At 47.0% G+C, this 21,291-nt stretch overlaps 1 protein-coding gene across 1 annotated transcript in view; it reads left to right on the top strand.

Annotated features, from left to right (window-relative positions):
- Stx18 (syntaxin 18) overlaps positions 1 to 21,291 on the top strand; it is a 90,329-nt gene that overhangs the window by 56,704 nt on the left and 12,334 nt on the right. The window contains exons 3-6 of the mRNA XM_051165288.1: positions 4,576 to 4,691; positions 6,243 to 6,320; positions 6,486 to 6,552; positions 18,037 to 18,149. Of these exons, the coding sequence (XP_051021245.1) occupies positions 4,576 to 4,691; positions 6,243 to 6,320; positions 6,486 to 6,552; positions 18,037 to 18,149 (374 nt within the window). The remainder of the gene's footprint in view (positions 1 to 4,575; positions 4,692 to 6,242; positions 6,321 to 6,485; positions 6,553 to 18,036; positions 18,150 to 21,291) is intronic.

A 21,291-nucleotide genomic window follows, 5' to 3' on the forward strand; every position in this document is an offset into this window, starting at 1 on the left:
ACCCATTTAATTTTTTTAATAATGACATTTTACTAGAGCAGAACAGCATGCGGCCTAGGCAGCCTCTGGCTGGATCTCACAATGACCTTAATTAAAATAATTTCTCCACTCTATACCTCTTCCATGATACCCTGGCAACAAAACAGTTCCACTTGGCAAAACAACTTTGTTGGTTTCTGTCGTTGCTCCTAAAAGAATGACAGCACTGTCAGTTTTCACTATCCAAGGTTACGTGGGTGTGTGTCAAGACCCCCCCTCCTTGAACAATCAGCATTCTCAGCTTGGCCTTTAGACCTTCGCTCTCACGGAGCTGGCCTCCATTAACTGGGAATATGAAGCCTGTTAAATATGAAAAATCAGATACCAGGCCACAAATGTAATATGGAGAAGTTTACTATAGGAACATGGGAGAGCCAGAAAGGGGGAGGGACGCCCCAGAGAGAGAGACAGAGACAGAAAGAGAGAGGACAAGGAAGAGAGTAGCAAAAGAAAAAGGGGAGCAAAAGAGAGCTGAAGAGGAAGAGAAGAAGAGGGCCTAACAAACTGGGAGAGGCAAAACGGAGCCGGGATGCTGTCCGGGTTTAGGGCCTGAGCAACAGGAAGGAATGGATAACTACCAGCACGGCCTAGGGAAGGCTGCTGGGCAGCGTGTTTGAAGAGAGAGGTCAGGGCCTTGGCTTTAGACCTCTATGCAATGCAGAGTGAGATCTGAGTGGGGCTGCTGAATAGGTCCATGTTCCAGTTTAACGACTTCCTCCTCCGACTGAGTGGTAGCACTTCAGAGACCCTCCACGGCTCCTTCAGACTGGCTTGTGTTCTTCAGGGTCTTAGCCACACAGTGGAGAGAGAGCCTTTGCCCTGGCCAGGCCTCCTGAGCACGTGCTGGTACCAGGCAGCCTGTCTTCAGAGCGCTGTGCTCTTCTGCTGAGGTCACTTGCCTCAGGTCCCAGTGCTTCCTCTGCTCCTTTGTGCTCTCTTTGTTCTTGAGCACATGGGCCCAGAGTCTGGTAAGCTTTGCCTGCAACAGCTGTTCTGTTCCAGGCACTTCTACATCCCTGGTTCTTCCTTTTTGAACCTCCTGCCATCACCTAAACGTACCATTCTCCTACCACCTTTATGTCTGTCTTGTTGAAATAGGAGTTTTTCTGTGTAGCCCAGGCTAGCCTTGAGCTCCAGATCCTCCTACCTCCCCCTCCCCAGTCCTGGGTTCCAGTGAGTGATCCACCACACCCAGCAGCTTCTTTCTGAAATTTAAGTTCTATAAAATTTTCCATGCCCCAACCCTTTATAAGTGCTAGGAAACAGACTAGAGAGGCTGCGCATAACACTTATTTGTTATGCATGAGGCCCTGCGCTCAGTCCCAGCATTGAAAGGGAGAAGAGTTGGTAACAAACAAGCAACAAATGAGGCAAACAAATGAAGGTGGAGATGAATAAGGCAAGATTCTTATCTCAAGGTCAGTAGCCCTGGGCCTGACCTTCCCTCACCTTTCCAAATGACATGTTGTCACCTCATTTCTCCTTTATCACATCCAGTCTTTCTATTGGCTACAGAGTTCCTGAGCAGCTCTGAGGCCAGTAAGGGCAGCACGCCCACTGTCCTATGTCCCAGCCAGTTTGAGGTCCTCACTCTTCTCTCCTGCGTATATTGTTCCTCTTGCCTCTCTCAGCCATGCCGGCCTTTCAAGAATCAATTCTGACTCTGCTGCCTCACTGGCCATGGTGGCACACACCTGTAATCAGAGGGCTTAGGGGTAGGACTGGGAGATTCAGAATTCCAAGGCCATCCTCAGCTACCCAGTGAGATGGAGGCAGGGGTGACCTCCATGAGACCTGATTCCAAAAGACAAAACAAAGAAGCATTCTAGGGCTCGAAAAGTCTGAGACTCTAGAGCAGGCTGCCATGGTCGAGCCCCAGCCCTGCTAATAGCTGGCTGTGTAGCCTCTCTGTGCCTCAGTCGCTTCGCTTGTAAAGTGGGAATATAACAGTGCCTACCTGGACATTTTGAGAATTAAATAGGTAAATATATGTCTAGATTAGAACAGTGGTCAGTGTCAGTGTGTGGAAAGCCTGTGCTGTGTACTGTAACACATCTATATGCACAGTCCTGTCATCACCTATTTGATAGTTTATTGAAAGCAAAGTCTGTATTCAGCTCCTGTATGTATCCCAGGCATTAACAACTTAATTTCATAATGTGTATTGACAATGCATATTACATGCACAGTATACACTATAAAGTTACTGGCAATGTGACATACCCTGTAAAAGCAAGGTTATAAAAAACAAACAAACAAAAAAACAACAAAAAAAAGTAAAAACAAGGTTATGGTCTTTAACTTACCACACCCGTCAGCACCCGGCATAGTAAAGTGCTTGCTTGCTGTTTTCTGCCTGTTCTTCACCCTCAGCTCATAGCTGCTTCTATATAAAATTATACTCAGGAGAAGGTCAGTGATGTTTTGACCCTGAACTTGTCATTTCTTAATGTCCCAGTCAACCCAATCAGAAGGAGAAACATATTCCTTTAAATTTCTGAGCCAGTAAATAAACTTGTATTTTCACTTTCCCCCACCTTTTTCCTGGAGTAAATTGACAATTCACACTCATACCTCACATAGTCTGCTCTAACTGAATCTACTACTTAGATATAGTGAGAACTATAACACAATTATTTTTCTACATAATCAAGGAAATAAAACTCAAAGATGTTTCTATATGCACATCCCATGAGAATAGTTTGGAATTATTTTCAAGATATGGAACCTTTTCGGAACAGTAATGATCTTGCTACTGTAGCTTCACTTGTGGCCTTGGTAGCTTTAGCCTGCTCTGCTTCAGGTGCACACTGTGTGTGTATCTCATGCTCTTAAAACATGGTGGAGCGGCAGCGTGGGGAGCTGTTTGTAAGTGTTACCACTCCCCGCATGTAAGGCCCTAACTTTGGCCTGGCATCTTTGGCTCAGTACCATCAGCTCCTTCCCTCCAGCCTGTGCCTTTTTTTTTTTTTTTAATATTTTTATTCAATTTTTAAATGTATGTGCATTGGTGAGAGGGTGTCAGATCTTGGAGTTACAGACAGTTGTGAGCTGCCATGTGGGTGCTGGGAATTGAACCCGGGACCTTTGGAAGAGCAGACGGTGCTCTTAACCACTGAGCCAACTCTCCAGCCCCAGCCTGTGCCTTTTGTGCTGGATGTGATGTCTGTCCGTGCACCAGACCTGCGTCCTATGTTCTTCCTTTGCCTCCATACCCAGGAGTCTGTATTGCCTGTGAGAGCCTCTCACATCTATCACCTTCCCACCCCCATGGACACTGTCTGTACCTGGCCTTTCTAATTCTCTTGGACAGTGGCAGTGGTCCCTCAACTGTGACTGGAACACCTGAGGTCAGGATTCTTCAATCTCAAGGCAGCCGGCTATGGAGAAACCACGCACAGTACAAATGGCTCTGTTTACACTAACACTGGGAGAGAAGGGTGGAGTGTCTGTGTTTGAATTTTAAATAAGCACTCACTGTAACACTGTCTTAGGAATGGCAGCCATGTGCAAGCCACGTCAGTGCAGAGGCACACTGAGAACATACCATGTGCTGCCCCTCACGGGCCAGGTGCCTGGGTTACACAGGACCAGCCTTCCTGCTCCTTTCCCTGCTCCACTCACATGTGCCCAAGTGTGCAGTGGATGTTATATGCTCACGCAAACCATCACCCACAGGGTGGAGAAACCTTCTGCTCTGCCTGTCCTGCCCAGCGCCACATTCCACTTTGAGCCCCACTGTCCACTTCTAGAGCAGCACCTCTCAGTGCAGTTCTTTGCACTCTCTGCTTCCTTGTGGTGAGTGCCTTTCGTGGAGATCAGAAATGAGCCTTAGTTCTCAACCTCAGCCTAGTACTTACCCTAAGAGGGCTCATGCACATGGGAGTGAATGACTTGTGAGCATTAAATAAAGGGATCAGATACATATAAAGCACTGAGGACAGGCCTGGCATGTGCTCAGTGTCTGGCCAGTGTTAGTCAGGCACTCTGTGCTGCATGTTTTTATTGGGGAAACAGACACAGGCAGACAGTTGTCTCTCCCACAGACTCTTTGGTATTTCTGGGAACAATAAATGCAATGGAAAAAAGCAAAGCATGGTTGAAAGCAGATAACAGCACAGCAGAGGTGAGGGTCAGAGGTGGTCCTGGCTCTGTCCCAAAGAAGAGAAGTGGAGAGCAGCTTCAGAGTGCAGACACACTCGTCTCCTGATCAGCACAGCATGACAGAGTAATGTTGGGGAGTGCCATGGGAGACCTGAGTAGATGACGTGGCATGCAGTCAGAGCCTCTGTTCCTAGCAAAGCTGTGCAGCACAGCCTATTAGATTGGCCTGTTTCTGTGGAAGCTATATAGAAGACTGTACCTCACAGCCTTCTGCTCCACTCTCTAGGTCATTCTCCCATTGGTTGGTCTGCCCCCACCCCAAGTCTTAGCTTCAATGTCACTTGGTCAGAGAAACCTTTCTTCTAGACACTCTACCCAGACTGCATTATGTCCTCACTGATGCCACCCTCACATTTTCTTCTTCTTTTTCAGCCATAATATGTCTGAATATGGGAGGATGACGGACACAGAGCGAGACCAGATAGACCAGGATGCTCAGATATTCATGCGGACCTGTTCAGAGGCAATTCAGCAACTCAGAACAGAAGGTGAAGTGCTCTTGAAGACGCCAACCAGTCAGACAGCTCAGGGTACAGCCACTTAGCATTCCCTCTCAGTTTCTGAAAGACATTTAGGACGTAAAACTTTGTAATTCTCCTTCCTGGTCAGTCTTCTGAGCTGTTCGAAGCCCTGAAAAGACTGTCACTCGGGTTAGATAAATGGAAAGCAGGAAGGGGAGACACCTCTCTAAACAGAATCCATAACCTACCAGAGGCCAGCGTCAGAGGGAACAAATTGTGTGTGTGCAAGCGCTCACACCTTTGTGAAGACATGCCTGTGTGGCTATGTCCTGAGTGGCAGGATGGGTGCAGGTGGCTAAGGAGAGAATAGTATTCTCTAAGATTTACCTGTCCTATCAAAGTCAGCTCCCATGTGAGACATCATGGTAGGGAGGAGGCTCTGCAGCCATGACTACAAAGCTTTGTGCCTCAGCTCTGCCACATGCTAGCTCTGCAGACTTGGACAAGTAATTTCGTCTCCTGGGCCCAACTTCTTCATTCAAACAGCACAGACAATAATTAGGCACATCTGTTAGGTTCACTTAAATTCTTACAGCATGCTCAGAACTGTACCTGGCACTCGGGGCCTAATGTTATCTCTCCTTTGTCGGGTTTCATCCCTGTTGAGGAGCTAGGATAGCTTCCCAGTTGTGTCTTCCTTGGTTCTTAAGCATATACATTAATCCTACAGAGATCAAAGCTGCCAGGTGCTCTTGGGCTCATGGCAGAGACTTCTGGTGGAGAAGCTTCTGAGAAAACACTGATTGGCCACTGGGAAAGCCAGAAAGCTTGCCAGAAGAATATGCTGCACACAACATTTAAAACCTCTGTGTGCAGCATTGCAGAGTACCCAAATCATGATGTGAGTTCCAGGTTCTATAGCCCTCTAGTAAAAACACAATCTGTGCCCCAAACCCTTAAAGGCATTAGGCATTTATGTGATCTTGGGCTACTCGTGGCCTCTGAACCTCAGTTGACTCATCTGAGGTAGCGCTGTCAAGCCCAGCACACTGGGCAGGCAGCCTCTCCACCAACAGCAGCATCTTACCATAGGAGCTGGCCCAGACTTCTGTGTGGCATCTCGTCCTTGTGGCTCATTAATATGAAAGGCTCTTGGAGAGCAGCATAGTATGGATAATGCCACTCAGTCTGTAAGGGGAGACGGCAGCTGCTGTAAGCTGAAAAAACTCTGGCGGAGGGTGTCTGTGGCCCAGCATGTGTGATTTAAGCATGTCATTTGAAGGTGAGCCTGTGTACTGGATGCTGCTAATACAGCCAGGTCAGCATTCCGGAAGGAGCTGATCAACTCAGCTTCCCCAGTGCTGTAATAAGCTATAAATTATCCCACTGCAGTTTCTATGGGTTTAATCTCTCACCTGGTGAACTCTAATAAATCTTGCTCTTAAAAATGTAGTCTCACTTGACACGAGGCTGTTTTATAGCTGTGCTTTTGAACATGCTCTCAATATGCTCCGAGGAAGCTGACTGTTTTGTAGGGTCCTTGAGCACAGACCTGAGTGCTGTCCTTTTCTCTTACAGCCCACAAGGAGACACATTCCCAGCAAGTAAAGGAGCACAGGACTGCCGTTTTGGATTTCGTTGAAGATTACTTAAAAAGTATTTTATTTTTTTCTAAAGGTCGAATTTGGTATTTCATAAGAGGTGCAATTTAGAGAAGAGCTTTGCTAGTTGAAGACCATAGTGTCGCATTAGTTTTAATGGTACCCTTGCATGAGAAGCCACTTTAAATAGTCTCTGTTCTGGTATTTTCTGCTTCAACAGGGGTGTGTAAGCTTTACTCTGAACAGAGAGCCATCCGAGTTAAGCGCGTGGTGGATAAGAAGAGACTGTGAGTATTGCTGCCTTTGCTCTTCCTGCCTTGGGTAGAACAGGGGCAACAGGGATGGCAGCCGGAGCTGCTGAAGCTCAGACTCTGGGCTGCTGGGCCAAATGCTGTCATAGGAGCTGAGGACACACTGCGTGTCAGGTGGTACTGCTCACTCTGTTAGCCCATGGCAACACAGGAGGCAGAATTTCTCTTTCATTTCCTGATGACACTGAGGATCAGCAGATTTTAAACTCACGTGACCCTCACAGTCTCCTATTGATACTGAGGACTTACCTAATTTCTTTTTCTTTTTTTGTTGGGAATAGTAGGGAAACAATCTGGCTGTGAAGTCCATGCTGACTTCAAACTGGCCTTGCACTCGTTATTTTTGTGCTTCAGCATTCAGAGTGCAGGAGTTAGAGGTGTGTGCCACCTACCCAGATTCCCACCATTTCTTATTAATCCTATAAGGTAGGACACTTGGAGCTATTTGACCTTGGTCTCTGCCCCCATACCTCCATCTCTAAAAGAGTTTTTCTGGAAAAGGATTTTCACAGTGACTAGTGCTCCCTGTGTTGCTCACAGCATGACAGAACATATTGAAGATGCTATGTGCACTGAACGCATCTGTCTCTCCACTCCAGCATCCATTTTGGCATGGTGGCTGCCAGTTTGCCCAGGGGTGAACCCGGGGAACAGGTCTGGTTCTGCTGATGTATGATTAGCTGTCAGCATGGTGAGGGGACCAGTTGCTAGTTGTCACAGCCCCTAGGAAGGAGAGGCAGATGTGTCTACTGTGCTGTTGCAGGTGGAGACAAGAAGAGGCCGCAGCAAATGTGGCCTCAGTCTTGCTTCTAAGCAGAAGTTGCCTCTATAGTCCACACTGATGTCGGTCAGATGGGAAATGTACAGCATCATCCCTGTCAAATAGTTGTCCTGTGATTACTAGAGCAGAAGAACTTGGGAGACTGTGACCCTTCATAGTGTAGCCTAGGCCTCTGCTCTTAGGCTTCTTGAGACAGTCTCTGTTCTTCTCAGGTAGGCCTTGAACTCTGGTCTTACCACCTCAGCCTCCCAGATGGTGGTATTATGGAGAGTTGCAGGCATTTGTCACCACCATGACTTCTTTCTAGTTCTTTCCTCATCTTTAGACACAAGACAGCTGCTTAAAACATACATGTAATTTTATATGTAATTATATGCCTCCCTTATGCTCAGGTCTCACAAAGGCCAAATATGGTCTGTAGTGCCTGTATCATAGCTTTTGTTTCTGAATCAGTCCCCAGTACATCCCCTCTGTCAGGCCTATGTGTGACTTTGTTCTAAAGGACCTTTGCTTTTCTCATGCCCAATCCTGACCGAACCTTTTACGTAGCCTGCTCTGTCATTCTGGTGAACAAAATCATATTCTTCCTTCCAGATCAACTCAAGTGTCACCTGTCCTATGACGTATTCCAGCTGCCACCACGAGCATTGTTTTGTCTTCCTCTTTAGGAGGTTCCCCATGTGTTGTTTACAGTCAGATGCATATCTCTCTCTCTCTCTTCTCTCTCTCTCTCTCTCTCTCTCTCTCTCTCTCTCTCTCTCTCTCTCTCTCTCTCTCTCTCCCTCCCTCCCTCCCTCCCTCCCCCCCCTCTCTGTCTCTCACACACACACACACACACCACAGCCATGATTGTCATGGAAGGTTGGTAGGTTATTTCTGTCTACTGTTCCGTTTGAGTTACTGGTGGCTGTCATTAAGTTAACTTGATGAGCCCAGCTGCTTGTTTTCTGTGGCATTATTGTCACTATCTCGTTTGTCTGGTGAAGGAAAATGTACCTGTTGAGGTGCAGCTTGATGGCTCACTGTTTATCTTAAGAGTGGAGATGGTATTATGTGATAGCTTTTGTTCTTGTAGAGGTGTCACATCTATCTACTGTAGCAAAGGGCACGGCAGTGCTGAAAATACTTTGCTCATTAAGCCAGAAGCATTCCCAGCTGACCGCTCTGCGCTTTCCGACAACGGCTATATTGCCTGTAAATGATAGTGCCGTCACTAAAGGCACCTACTTTCATCCACCCTGATGGCATTTGGCTTTTTGAGCTGATGGTGGTGCCTGCTGCCTCGATCTAGAGTGGGATGACTACCTTGGGTATTCTATCTGTCTGCTCTTTTTTCTGTAAAACTCTTAAGTTCCTTGGAGGTAGGGATCAGTGTCTTCTGTCTTTCTGGCCAGTGCATTGATCAGAGTGTGCTTCAAAGTAGATAGATGCTCAGCCATTGGTTTCTCACTGAAGGAGATGTCAGATGGGGCATGGTGCTCACTCCTGGCTAATTGAGTCTACAGAGTGAAAGTTTGCAAACCAGAAATATGTGCAACAATATTTGATGTAACATTGGCATAAATGGCCCTGTCATCCATTCCCCGTGGATTTTAAATCCACCTCTTTTCCTCTTGGTCTCCTTAAATCTCTGGTATCTTGGGTGATTGAAGCTAAAATGGCCGTCACATACCCTGGTAGTGTGTACTCTTATAAAACATCTGAGCTAATCAGACCATGCTCTCTCCAGAAAAACAGCGTGGGTACCATGAGAATCAAGACTAGCCTGATACTCTTGTCTGCTAGTGCAGCATGCCTTCCTACTGCGCAATGAGTGCCAGATGTTCTTTGTGCTTTTCAGCTGACCTGGCTCGGAGGTTTGCAGGCTTCAGGCCATTATTTGAACCCTTCACTTTTCCAGGACCATGTTCTTATGAGTGCAGACCTTTGGGTCATTCCCTGTCTCAAGGGAGATCTTAGAGGAATGAAAGCAATTGGCTTAAGATTATAGCTTCTTCAAATACTGAACAGATTACAAAACAAGGTCAAGAGATGGATAACTCCACAGAACCTGCTGAGTCCATCAGTGCAGCTTGAGGCTGTGTTTGTCCCACTACCACAGATCCTTAAGATGGGGGGCTTTCTTAAGATATTCAGAAGTCTTGGTGGCCCAAGCACAGGTTACTCTGACAGCGGAGTCTACTGTTGGACTGGAAGGACCCTTTGTGTCCAGAGATCTGTTTACCTGGGCTCTGTGCCACGATGGCACCTTTCTAAATAGAGCAGCAGGCGCTTCCCCAGCTCAGGCCAAAACACACCAGAAAGCGCAGCCTGACCTGCAGCCACACAGGCCTGTTACATCCTCTGTTATGTGTTCCCTGCTGTCAGTACAAAGGAGGGAGATCGTGCTCCCTTTCTTGTCCTTTATAGAAGATTGCAGTTCTCATGTGAATCGTGACATCACATACTGAACTATTAACCCAGCCCTCTCACCTCAGCAGGACTGTTTCCTGCCGCCAGTCCCAGACTTGATCCTGCACATAGTGAGAGGTCAGGGGATGCTGCCAGTGATCGTGACGGAGATGGAGATGAGGAAAGGCAGAGGGCCACAGTGATGGTTTTCTTTTTTGCTTTCTATGATGGAGGCCTTCTTTGTTCCCTAGAAGGGGAAGTTGCAGACTGGCCTGTGGGCCAAGTCTAGACTTTGGACTATTTTTGTATGGCCTTCCAGCCAAGTGTGATTTATTGTACTTTAAAAGGTCTGTAAACCAAGAGGGAAGAGTGTGAGCTAGGGCCTGAAATGCTCGCCTTCTGTCTTTCACTGTGTTGACTCTGGCTTAGAGCAGCCCCCAATGTGAAGGGCCACATCTTGTAGCTTTTGTAGTCTGCCAGGGACTGGTATGTAGTCTCTGGTACACAACAGCGACTCAGCTGTGCACCAGGTGGTCTGCCACAGTGGTCTAATGACACCAAGCTGCTCTATACCATGTTCAGTGAGACAAAGGCACTGTCAGAGTGCTGTGTATTCTTGCTCCTCATTTTGTACTTACCTCATGGCAAAACAAATAAGCAGTATAGATCTGGTAGTAATCTGTAGCCCATGCTTTAAGGAACACTTAATTTAAAAAGTGGTAGATGCCTAATAAATACCTTTGAGGTGAGTGACTGGTGGAGGTAGCTTTAGAGAGAGTGAGCTGACTCCTACTCTCCTGTAACTCCAGGACCTCTGTAATCCAAATGCCACTTTTGAGTAGGGAATTTTAATGTGTGTAGGTAGTGTCCCTGCCCTCCTCTGTGTTGGCGCATAAAAGACAAAACAGTCCTTCTGGAATGACTGCAGCTTCTCTCTGTTTGCAAAATGTGCTTTCACACTTTTTCCCCCTTCAAAACCAAGAAAATATGTCTCTTTCTCTCTTCTTGGTTTTTTTTTTTTTTTACAATTTCAAATACAATTCCTAGGCATTTTAAAATCAGGGACCTAGAAACAGATGTCAGGACTTCTGTTGATCACAGACAATGCATGGCCTTCAGTTTGAAAAGTACACTGAAGTAAACCGGGGCATAAACTGATCTTTGTGGTGACTTTTTTAAAAATTGCTTTTTCCCTCAGGTTGCCTTTAGCTAGCTAATTTGTAATTTCCCTGAGGATTTCAGCAGACATTCTGTGTATAATTAGAATCTGTTTTTATCACCTTAAAAAAAAGTGTTCAACTTTGTCTCTGTCTGCTTCTCTGCAGCCCTTTATTTATTCTACATTGAAAACTGGCACTGCCATACTCCAGACATGAGGGTGAGGGACATTAAATGAAATGGTCAGTCAAGAGGCGGTGCAGCCTGTCCCCTTCCTGAACCAAGCAGTCCTGAAACCAGGAGATGGGTAGGGGTGAAGGTGAGTGTCGGTGCTGGTGAGGAGCCCTGCTGCCAAGGGTAGGATGTCAGGGAGAGCTCCTAGTCAGGGAGGCAGTGAGAGGTATGCAAAAATGGCTATAGCCTTTCCAGGAGGAGGAGGAGTGACGCTGAGGGTGTCAGCCTACACAGGTGCACCAAGCCAGTTGTCTGACTATGAAAAAGAGGATGGGCCAGGATGCTTTGACCTTGTGGTAAGGGTTAAAATAGTTTTCAGTTTCCATAGCTCAGTCTGGAAGTCAATGGTGGTGTGTATGTGTCTGTGTGCTCATGCACAATGTGTGTTTTCTAGATCTGCCCACTGGGAAGGCCTGTAAGCAGTGATACCACAGTAGCAGCACACATCCCCCTCTTCCCAGGGGTCTTGTTTTCTAAGTACTACTTCCAGCTTTGAAGGACCAAGCTTCCTGGAGAAATGGCCTGTTTTAGGCTAGATTAAAGAAACTGTGAAGCCAAGAACATGTCACTGTATCAGAACACAAGGGAGGGATTGCAGAATGACAGGGATATGGCTGAAGACCGCAGCAGCCGGTCTTAAGGCAGCTACAGTGAAAAGGCAAGTGCAGGTTATAGTCCAGTGAGCGAAAGGGGGTATCAGACATCCATCTGGGCAGGAGTAAATTCTAGAGTGAACTAAAAGTTCGAAAGAGTTAAAATGTCAAGTGTTTCCCTTTGCTTCTTGTTGGCAAAGAGGAAGAAAACCTTACAGCAAGGAGTGGACAGCTGCCATGTCAGGTGGGCAAGATGAGTCACACCCAGGCTGGCAGATACCCCCCAAAAGCAGGATTGCCTCTGTGCTTTAGCCACGAGGAAGCACCAGAGGCATGGTTGGAGTGGCTGGTGGGGTGTTAGGTGTCAAGCACATGGAACTCTGGAAAGCCTGAAGGAAGCACTCCAAACACATTAAAGAGCATTAGCGGGTAGCACAATGCAGGATTCTGACGTGGACCCTTTGGCCGTACAGGATATTGTTGGTCAAAATGGAATATTCTGAGGGAGAGAAGATGGGAGTAAGAGACAGCTGTGCCTTTTCTGATTGTGGTGGTTGTATCAAAGCGAACTGTGCCTTTAGGGGATACGGTCAACATTCAGAGATGGAGGGCATTGGGCTGGAGCTTACTCACTGAGGGAATCTTTATACTTCAAACTTCTCTCTGTGTGGTTTTTATACAGTAAAATTTAAAACACAGAAGACCAGCTCACACTTGACAAGCCACCTAGACTAAAAATGACAAGTGAGGGAAACTGGAACCTCCTCCACGGCTAGGGGAGTTGTCTTAGGGTTTTATTGCTGTGAAGAGACACCACAACGAAGGCAACTCTTACAAAGGACAACATTTGATTAGGCAGGCTTTCAGTTTGAGAGGTTTATCATCATGGCAGGAAGTATTGCAGTATCCAGGTAAACATAGTGCTGGAGGAGTCAAGAGTTCAATATCTTGATCTGAAGGCAGCCAGGAGATTCTACACTGGGTGGAGCTTAAGTATGGGAGACCTCAAAGCCCACCCCCACAGTGACTCACTTCCTCCAACAAGGCCGCACGCACTCCAACAGGGCCACAGCTCCTAATAGTGCCTTACCTTGTGGACCAAGCGCTCAAACATATGACTCTATGCCAAACCTATTCAAACTGCCACAGAAGTCTACAGTGATTATTCATTAGAAATGACCAGTTATGATCATTCTCTGAAAGCAAGTGACCAGGTCCTGGTCCCTATAACTGGAATGTCCTTTCTGTCCTTGTGTCTGGCAGAGTCTTGCTCTCTGTCGAGATCTTGAATGATTCCCTCCTTGTGAAGTTGCCAGCATTCCATACTCAAGTAGTTCTTGGAAGAACTCAGAAAGCACTAACATTTTACATAATATATATCTGGTGCTGTAGTTTAGTCTTTGCAACAAAATCTGAGTGGTAGGTGTGATGAGAAGGCTGCTAGGAGCCAGGCTGCTCACTATCACAAAAACAGAAAGAAGAGAGCCAGAATGAGCCCTAGGTTGGATGTTGGGGTAAAAAACAACCAAAGTAGCTTTATAAATAAGGAAACAGGTGGGCGCTGTATCCTAGGCATTTCCTACTGCGTGATCTCATTTCATCTTTACAAGTACCTTGAATAAAGGCAGGGTTTCCCGTAGATGATGAGAGTTAAAACATATCCACAGTAACACACAGCAAGTAAGGGGTAATCTAGAGTCAAACCCATAGCTATATCCACACCTCATTCCTGAATGTCTCTTTTATGGAGATTTTTCAGCTTGGGACTTCAGACCCAGGCTTGCTTGCTTATCTATCTATCTATCTATCTATCTATCTATCTATCTATCTATCTATCTACCATCTATTTATTCACTTTACATCCCAATATAGCCCTCCATCCTTTCCTCCCCACCCCTCCCTCCCACCCTTTCCCCTCTCCTTGTCCTTAGAAAAGGGAAGCCCTACCCCACCCCCCACCGACCAACCCACCCCAGCACATCAAGTCACACCAGGACTGAGCTCCTCCTCATCCACTGAGGCCTGGCGAAGCAGCTGTGTTAGGGTGAAGTGATTGAAAGCAAGCAACAGAGTCCATGTCATAGACAGCATCTTTTCCGCTTTCTAGGGGACCCACATGAAGTTCAAACTGTCCGTCAATTACATATGTGTAGGGGCCTAGGTCCAGTCCATGCATGCCTTTTGGCTGGTACATCCATCTCTGTAAGCCCCCATAGGTCTACGTTAGTTGACTCTGTTGGTCTTCTTGCAGCGTTCTTGTCTCCTCCAGGTCCTTCTATCCTCCCTCTCCCCCACTCTTCTACAGGACTCCCTGAGCTCCGCCTAATGCTTGGCAGTGAGTCTCAGCATCTAATTCTATCAGCTGCTTTGTGAAGACCCAGACCTTTTTTAAAACATATAATTTATTCATATTACATCCTGATTGTTATCCCCTCACTTGTATCTTCCTGTTCCCACTCTCCTTCGCTCTTCTGCCTTATTCTCCTCCCCTAGACTTCTGACAAGGGGAGGGAGGCTCCCTCTCTCACTAGGACCCAGACTCTTAAACTAGGATTTATGGTATTGTGGTGTGGACTGCTGCCTCCTGTGGTCCATGAAGTCAGTGTCTGTTTAGCAAGCTGACCCGAAGGAAGGCTGCCTGAGCTCAGGTAGCTGCAGGACTCCACACTAGACCTGTCTTTGGCTGATTATCAGGATGTTTCACACTTGCCCCGTCCGTAGCTCCAGCTTAGAGAGCAGCAGCTTATGGGGCTGCAGTTGATATCTGTAAAGTGTGCCCTTCTCTGCATCCTTCAGGTCGTTCTGGACTGTCACAGGACCTCTTTTCCCCCATTGGTCTGTGAGGTGGTTTGAATGTGAGATGGTCCCTACAGGTTCATGTGTTTGAACATGTGGTACCCAGCTAGTGACCCTGTTTGGGGAGGCTGTGGAACCTTTATGAGATGAGGCCTGCCTGGTGGGCCAACCTGAGGAGTTACATAGGCCACAGGGGCGTAATCTACAGCCTCATCTCCCTGCTTCCTCAGCCGTGAGCTGCTTGCCCTGCGGAGGCCTCCCTATCATGCTAGGCTGTATCCACTGAACCCTGAGCCAGAGTCAGTCCTTCCCCACAGAGGTGCTTCTGGGAGGATTGTGTCACTACAAGGAGAAAAGCACTGGAGACAGTAGGGGGCACTGCCTTAGGACCTCCTCTGTCAGGCTGTGCTGCTTCGCCCATGGCATTGGCAGCAGTAAAGCTGCGACTCTGGTGTGCTGTTGACTTTGCTACTCAAGCAGCTCAGGGGAACTGGTGACCACAAGAGGACACTTTTGCAGATGAGAAATCAGACCAAGAGATGTCAAAACACTTGTCACTTACTAACCAGAGGAAAACATTGAAATTTCTGATTCATGGCTGTCTTTTTCCAGGCTAGTTTGAAAACTGGCTAATGTGTCAAGCTACTCAATTACTAAATTCCAAGACTAATTTGACACAAAATGTTAAGCAGTGTTTCATTTTATAATTATACTAATATACTTAATGTTAAATACAGACTGAACCCTGTCTGTTTCTTCAAAGGTTTCTTTTGCGTTTGTTTTGCAGTACTGGGATCAAGCCTGGGACCTTAGGCATGCTTAGTGAGCACTGTGCCCTGAGCCCTGCTTCCTACCCTTAGTTGTTTTTATTTGGCCTTTTTTCTTAACATGTCTTTTAAAAAATTAGCCATGCTTCAGTGTTTGTGATTTGCTCTCTGTGTGGACACACTGTTGCCTTCCTTACTCTGTATTGGTCAGCATAGGGTTGTTCCTGTAGAGTAAGGCTGTTGTGGCTGCTTGACAGTTTTGTGTGGACATACCTCTTCCTTTTTCTCTGGGAATCATCTTAAATGGGTTTGCTCTGTCACAGTGGAAACACTCCAGCAGTGTGAGGTGGTTTTCTTCTCTTTCTCCCCAGCATTTGGTTTAGATCAAATGCATTTTCCTATGGCTGTGCAGGATCATCTTTCACCGTGGCGTGGGTTTGCATTAATCACCTGTTCGTGAGTGTTTATAAATGGTTTCTATATTTCCTTCAGAATGTCTTTTCAAGTCTTTCATGCACTTTGCTATTCAATCATTTGTCATGTGTTACTTTGTGTAGGAATTCCTTCTATGCCCCTACATAAGTCCTTTGTAAGGTCTCTGCTGTTGACAATTGTCTTCCTCCTTGTACTTTGTCTAGTTGGGATCTGAATGGCATTACTAGCACCTATTCTATATAAGTATCTACTCGTTCTGTCAGTGTTGGTTAAAGAGACTTTCTTCATGGAACTGACACAACTGGGACTCTGGAGCTGGAACCCTGAGGACTTGTCTCAGCCTAGCTACTATGTGGCCTCAGTTTTCTTCTTTATAAAAAAGGTCATTTAATACTAGTGCCTTCTTAGAGAGATGTTTTGGTTGAATAAACTTGTTTACATTAACCCTCAATAAGGTGCTTAGAGAAGAACTTAGTATATCATAGGTGCTCGGCAAATACCGAGTGCTTTGTGTAAACCAGATCCAGTCAGCATGCATTGACTTTATTCTTTTGTTCACAGTCTGGCTGTCCTGCAGCATGGAAACTGTATCATAGATCTTTTAGCACCCTGCCTGTAATTTTTATATTTTCATAAAGGATTTGGTAAAGCTATTATTATGATGTCTATTATTTTATTTTGGTGATTGATTGATTGATTCTTTTGACAGGGCCTATACACTGTAACCCAGGTTGTCATGAAACTCCTAACAGTGATCCTGCTATCTCTGTTTCCTGAGTGTTGGGATTATAGTCAGGTACCACCACTTTGGTGGGCTCTAAAGCATACTATTTTATAACCAGTTTTTCTCCTCTGTTAGCCATTTATTCATATTTATGGACAGATGGCTTGGGGGTAAAGTGCTTGTGTGCAAGTGTAAGGTCCCTAGTTGAGTTCCCTAACACTCATGCACAATCCAGGCTTGGTGGTGTTCACCTGTAACCTCAGCAGAGACAGGTGGTTCCTGGGGTTCACTGCCAGCCACAGTGAATTCAGCTGGGGAGATGGCTCAGCGGTTATGAACATCGCTTGTTCTAGCAGAGAACCAGAGAACCCGAGTTCGATTCCCAGTGTCCACATGGCTCCTCACAAGGACCTGTAACCCTGCTTTCATTGGATGCGATCTCTCAGAAATCCGGGGGCGCGGGGGGGGGGGGGGGGACCAAACCAATGTACAGAAAAGGAACAACAAAAACAGTGAACTCTGGTGTAGTGTCTCAAGTAATAAGTGAAAGCCAGGTATAATGGCATACACCTTTAATCCCAGTACTCAGGAGGCAGAGGCAAGCAGATCTGGTCTACATAGTGAGTACTAGGCCAACCAGAGCTATATAATGAGAACAAAAAACATCAACAATAAAAATAAGGTGGAGAATTCTAAAGGAAAACTCCTGACATTGATTTCTGGCTTCTATATATGCACATATGGATGAATGTACCTGTGTTCAACACACACACACACACACACACACACACACACACAGGCATGAGGCAATGGATGGCTTAGCAGGTGAAGCACTTCCTGCACAAGCCCAATAACCCGAGTTTGATCCTCAGAAACCATGTTTAAAAAATAAAAATAAAAAGGATGCTCTAGCACACATATGTAGTCTCAGTATCCTGCAGTGAGATGGGAAGCGGAGACAGGAAGATCACCTGGAAGCTCCCAGAGAAATGAGAAGGGCATGCGTCTCACCTCCACACATGCACTATGTGCCTGCAGACACACACGCACACACACCAATGGCAAATAATAAAGTTTAAAGACATTTAAATACAATTTAAAAGTTTAAGAAAGCCTGAGAAGATCTCTAGGTAGCAGAGATGGATATGCACCCTATGCGTAGAAAAGGAGACCACATCATGGGCCAGAGTATTGTGAGAAAAGGTGAGAAGAAAGCTAAACTCAGAGGCTTCCTGGCTCGACTAGCTGGTAAATACTTGTACTCTCATAGTTAAACTGTTTCAAGAAAGTCCATGTGCTCGAGCATGTGTGTGTGTTTGGCGTACTTTGGTATTAGTGTAAAATTCCTGGATTACTGTACACCCACTTCCTGGCATGACGACTTTCTCCAGGGCAACCTCAGTGCATGCAGATGCTAGGCCCTGTGCTGTGGCTGGAAGGCAGAAGGCAGCCTATGGCAACATGGTGCCTCGCACTAAGGTGTGAAGTACCCATGTGACTCCTGCACAAGTCACACATGAAAACAGAAAGGGATTCTGTTTGGGAGGTAAAAATAAATAACTGCTAAGTATTTGTTTTTAGATCTAAGCTGGAACCCGAGCCAAACACAAAAAGGAAAGAATCCACATCAGAGAAAGCTTTACAGCATGCCTCCCAGGACTCTGAAGAAAAGCCTGCTGCTGAGGAGTTGCCAGGTATGAATCAGGATAAAGTCTGGCTTTGTGCTTCTTCCTTCTGACCTGTTGGCAAGGATACAAAGCAGGGAGCGGCAGCAGTTCCTGACCCATGGCGGAGAGCATAGATGCCCAAAGCGAAAGGAGCTTAGAGGTGGCAGTGTTTAGCTTGAGGAGTGGCGAGTTCTCATGGACTCTGAAGAAGGGCTGCTTTTCTGTGCCCCAGCTGGGTGGAAACTGAGGAGGCACCATTGGAGCTGTCTGCTAAAGAATGGTGTGAGCCTCCTCAAGAAGTCTGCATGGGCAGTGGCCAGCCACACTGCCCCAGGGTGCAGCATGCTTCTCAGGGGTCTCCACAGCCAGGCAAGCCCTTGGGATATGGTGTAAGTATGAGTTTGTGTTTCTTGTCATCACAGATACAATAATGTTCCCGATGGCATATGCCAAAGAAATGCAGACTCCAGCAAGTCTGGATGTCACAGACTGCTTCATTATGTGTGCAGTCCACATGCCCTGGATAGGGATGCCTGCTCAGAGCACTGCATCCCTGAGTGTAGCAGGCAAGCAGGTTTCACGTGGTACCACTCACTGCCTAGCAGCTCACTAAAGCTCTGAAGCCTGAACATCTTCTCTGCCATGTCTATGGCTCTGCCAGCATTGGAGAGTCATAGCCTCTTTTATCAAGAAAACTGTGAAAGGCTCATCCTGGGCTACCTGTCCAAAGTGGACACTCATAGATGGTGGGTCCATGAATCCCTGGTATGTAGGTTTGGCTCTGCAGCCCACCTCTATCTCGATTCCCTGCCTTTCATAAGTGTCCCATATGCACCATGGCTCATCAGCCTGGAGGGTGATGGAGGCCCTTTGTGCAGTGAGAGCAGCACTTTTGGAGCGCTTCCTTGACTGACTTGTGCTGGATCTTTGGAGGTGTGCGCAATTCAGAGAGGTTATACAACAGCTCAAGTCCAGCACTGCAGAAGCACAGCCACCTTCCATGTGGGTGGTTCTATTTGCACAGCCTCAGCCTATTCCTAGCTCATAGCTGCTGAGGCTTAGTATGCAGCGGCACTGTATAGCTCCTGTGCCTGCCTGGGGCTTCCCTACAACCCATGAGCACAGCTTCTCGGAAGACAAGACAAGGGCATCATAACTAAATTTACTGAAGCTGGGTGCAGCATCCATAGTCAGCCATTCACCTACTCAATAACTTCTGTGCCGGCTGGTGACAGCAGGGAATGCCAGTGATGACTGAGGGCTAGAGGAATGCATCTCCTGGGAAGATACTCGGTTGCACTGCTGACCTCAAGCCTACATTGCATGTTGTGCCAGGCCTTGGGCTGGGAATTAGGCACTTCGTAGTGAGTGGAAATGGCTCTTCTTTGGGCTCATAGGGAAACAAGGGAGGTTCATGTATCTCGTCCTTCCAGTGTGCTGTCTGAGTGTGAGCAGAGCAGTATTGTTCCTATGCTCTGCCTTACAGTCCTTATGCTTAAAAGTTGTCTTCTGACTGGTGAGCTGTGAGCAGTTCTGAGCAGGATGCACCTGTGGAAGGAAGCACCTGGCCCTACACTCACACCCATGCTCACTTAAACATGGGGGCAGGGAGATCAGCACTAGTCACTGGGGCATACTTTCCAAGAAAAGTGTAAAGAGCCCACGGAATGGAACGGTTATTTATTTACACTGTACCACATATCTGATGAGGCACTTCCATCCACATGGATGGACACCCAGAGACTTCTCAACTCAAAGCTAAGAACACACCCAGATAGAAAATGGCAAAGGATCTGAATGGCAGGTACTTTTTTAATTGAAAAGAATTCTCATACAATACCTTCTGATCATGGCTCTCCTCCCCCAACTTCTTCCAGCCCCTGCTCACCCACCCAACACCATACATTTCTCTCTGTGTGTTTTCAGAAAACAAGCAAACAAACAAACCAAAACAGGAATCCACTGGGCCTTCCAAAGCTGGAGTGTACCATGGTATAGCTTAGATCTGAAAAGCCCTGAAACTGCTGAGAGGTGGTGTAGAAGCTGGCAGGCTGGCCAAGAATCTCTTACAGCAACCCAGACACAAGACATCTGCCACTGAGGACCGCCCCCGCATACAGACCCAAACACACAGAGCAGAGTGAGGAGTGTTCAGGTCCCATTTTGGACTCTGAGGTCACTTACTGGGTAGTGACCATGAGTGAGTGGGATGGGAGCACTTGGTAACTTACAGCCTTGAGGCTGAAGTGCTGGTGGGAGGGGCATTGCTACCTGAGGTGAGTGCAGCTCCATGTACAATCTGGCAGCAAGGCCGGGGAAGGGAGTCCACATGCTGGACCACATGTGTTGGGCCTGCAGTGCCTGCTGGGTGTGCAGGTAGAAATGGTGTTGGGGTGAGCAGGGAGGGCTTAGGGCTAGGAACTTGGGGGATCCTGAGAGATGGGCACTGTGGAGTCATAGCCTAAGTGTACTTCTGAAGGGAGGGAGAGGAGAAGCTGGCCAGGCTGGCCAGGGAGAGGCCTGTACCCAACTTCCGTGTGCTGTCTGTTCCTGGCTGGGCTCTCTTTCCATCCCAGGCTTGGTGTTGACAGGTAATGTCTTCCCCTGCGGCCAGCTGCTCTCCTTCACATGGCTGTGTCTGCCCTTTTCTCGAAGGCAGTAGAAAGCGTTTCTTCCTGTGTATGGACATCTGCTAGGTTTTCTGTGAGTGACCATTTTCAAACCTGGCCTGGGTAGATGTGTCCTTTGCTTACTTTGTCTTTCAGTATTTATTTTCTATTAAACCTGTGATGTCACCCAGACAAGCACGTTCTGGCACAGAACAAGGTGGTATGGTCCTAGGTAAAGGATGGTTCTTGTATGTCATACTCCCTCTGCCATTTGTCACTTGCTCATTTAGTTGGCAAGTTTGCACTTCTGCTCCTGGTAGGCCTGCCACCCCCAGCATTAAGGTTTGTTCTTTAAAGATTCTTTCTGGCATGTCTGTGATAACTTGTTTTCCCATCTTGGTTCTGGGTGTTCAGATGTATTTCTCAAGTGAGTCATGGTTCCTGCCCCTGCAAAGCTCACTTGCCAGGGAGGATACAATTCTAGCTCCTGGAAGAATAAGTAGTCTCCTAGGAAGGACAGAAGTGGGGACAGAGTTCAAACAGAGGGTCCCAGGGGCCTC

Source organism: Acomys russatus, chromosome 22 (genome assembly GCF_903995435.1).
Source record: "Acomys russatus chromosome 22, mAcoRus1.1, whole genome shotgun sequence".
Taxonomy (NCBI): Eukaryota; Metazoa; Chordata; class Mammalia; order Rodentia; family Muridae; genus Acomys; species Acomys russatus.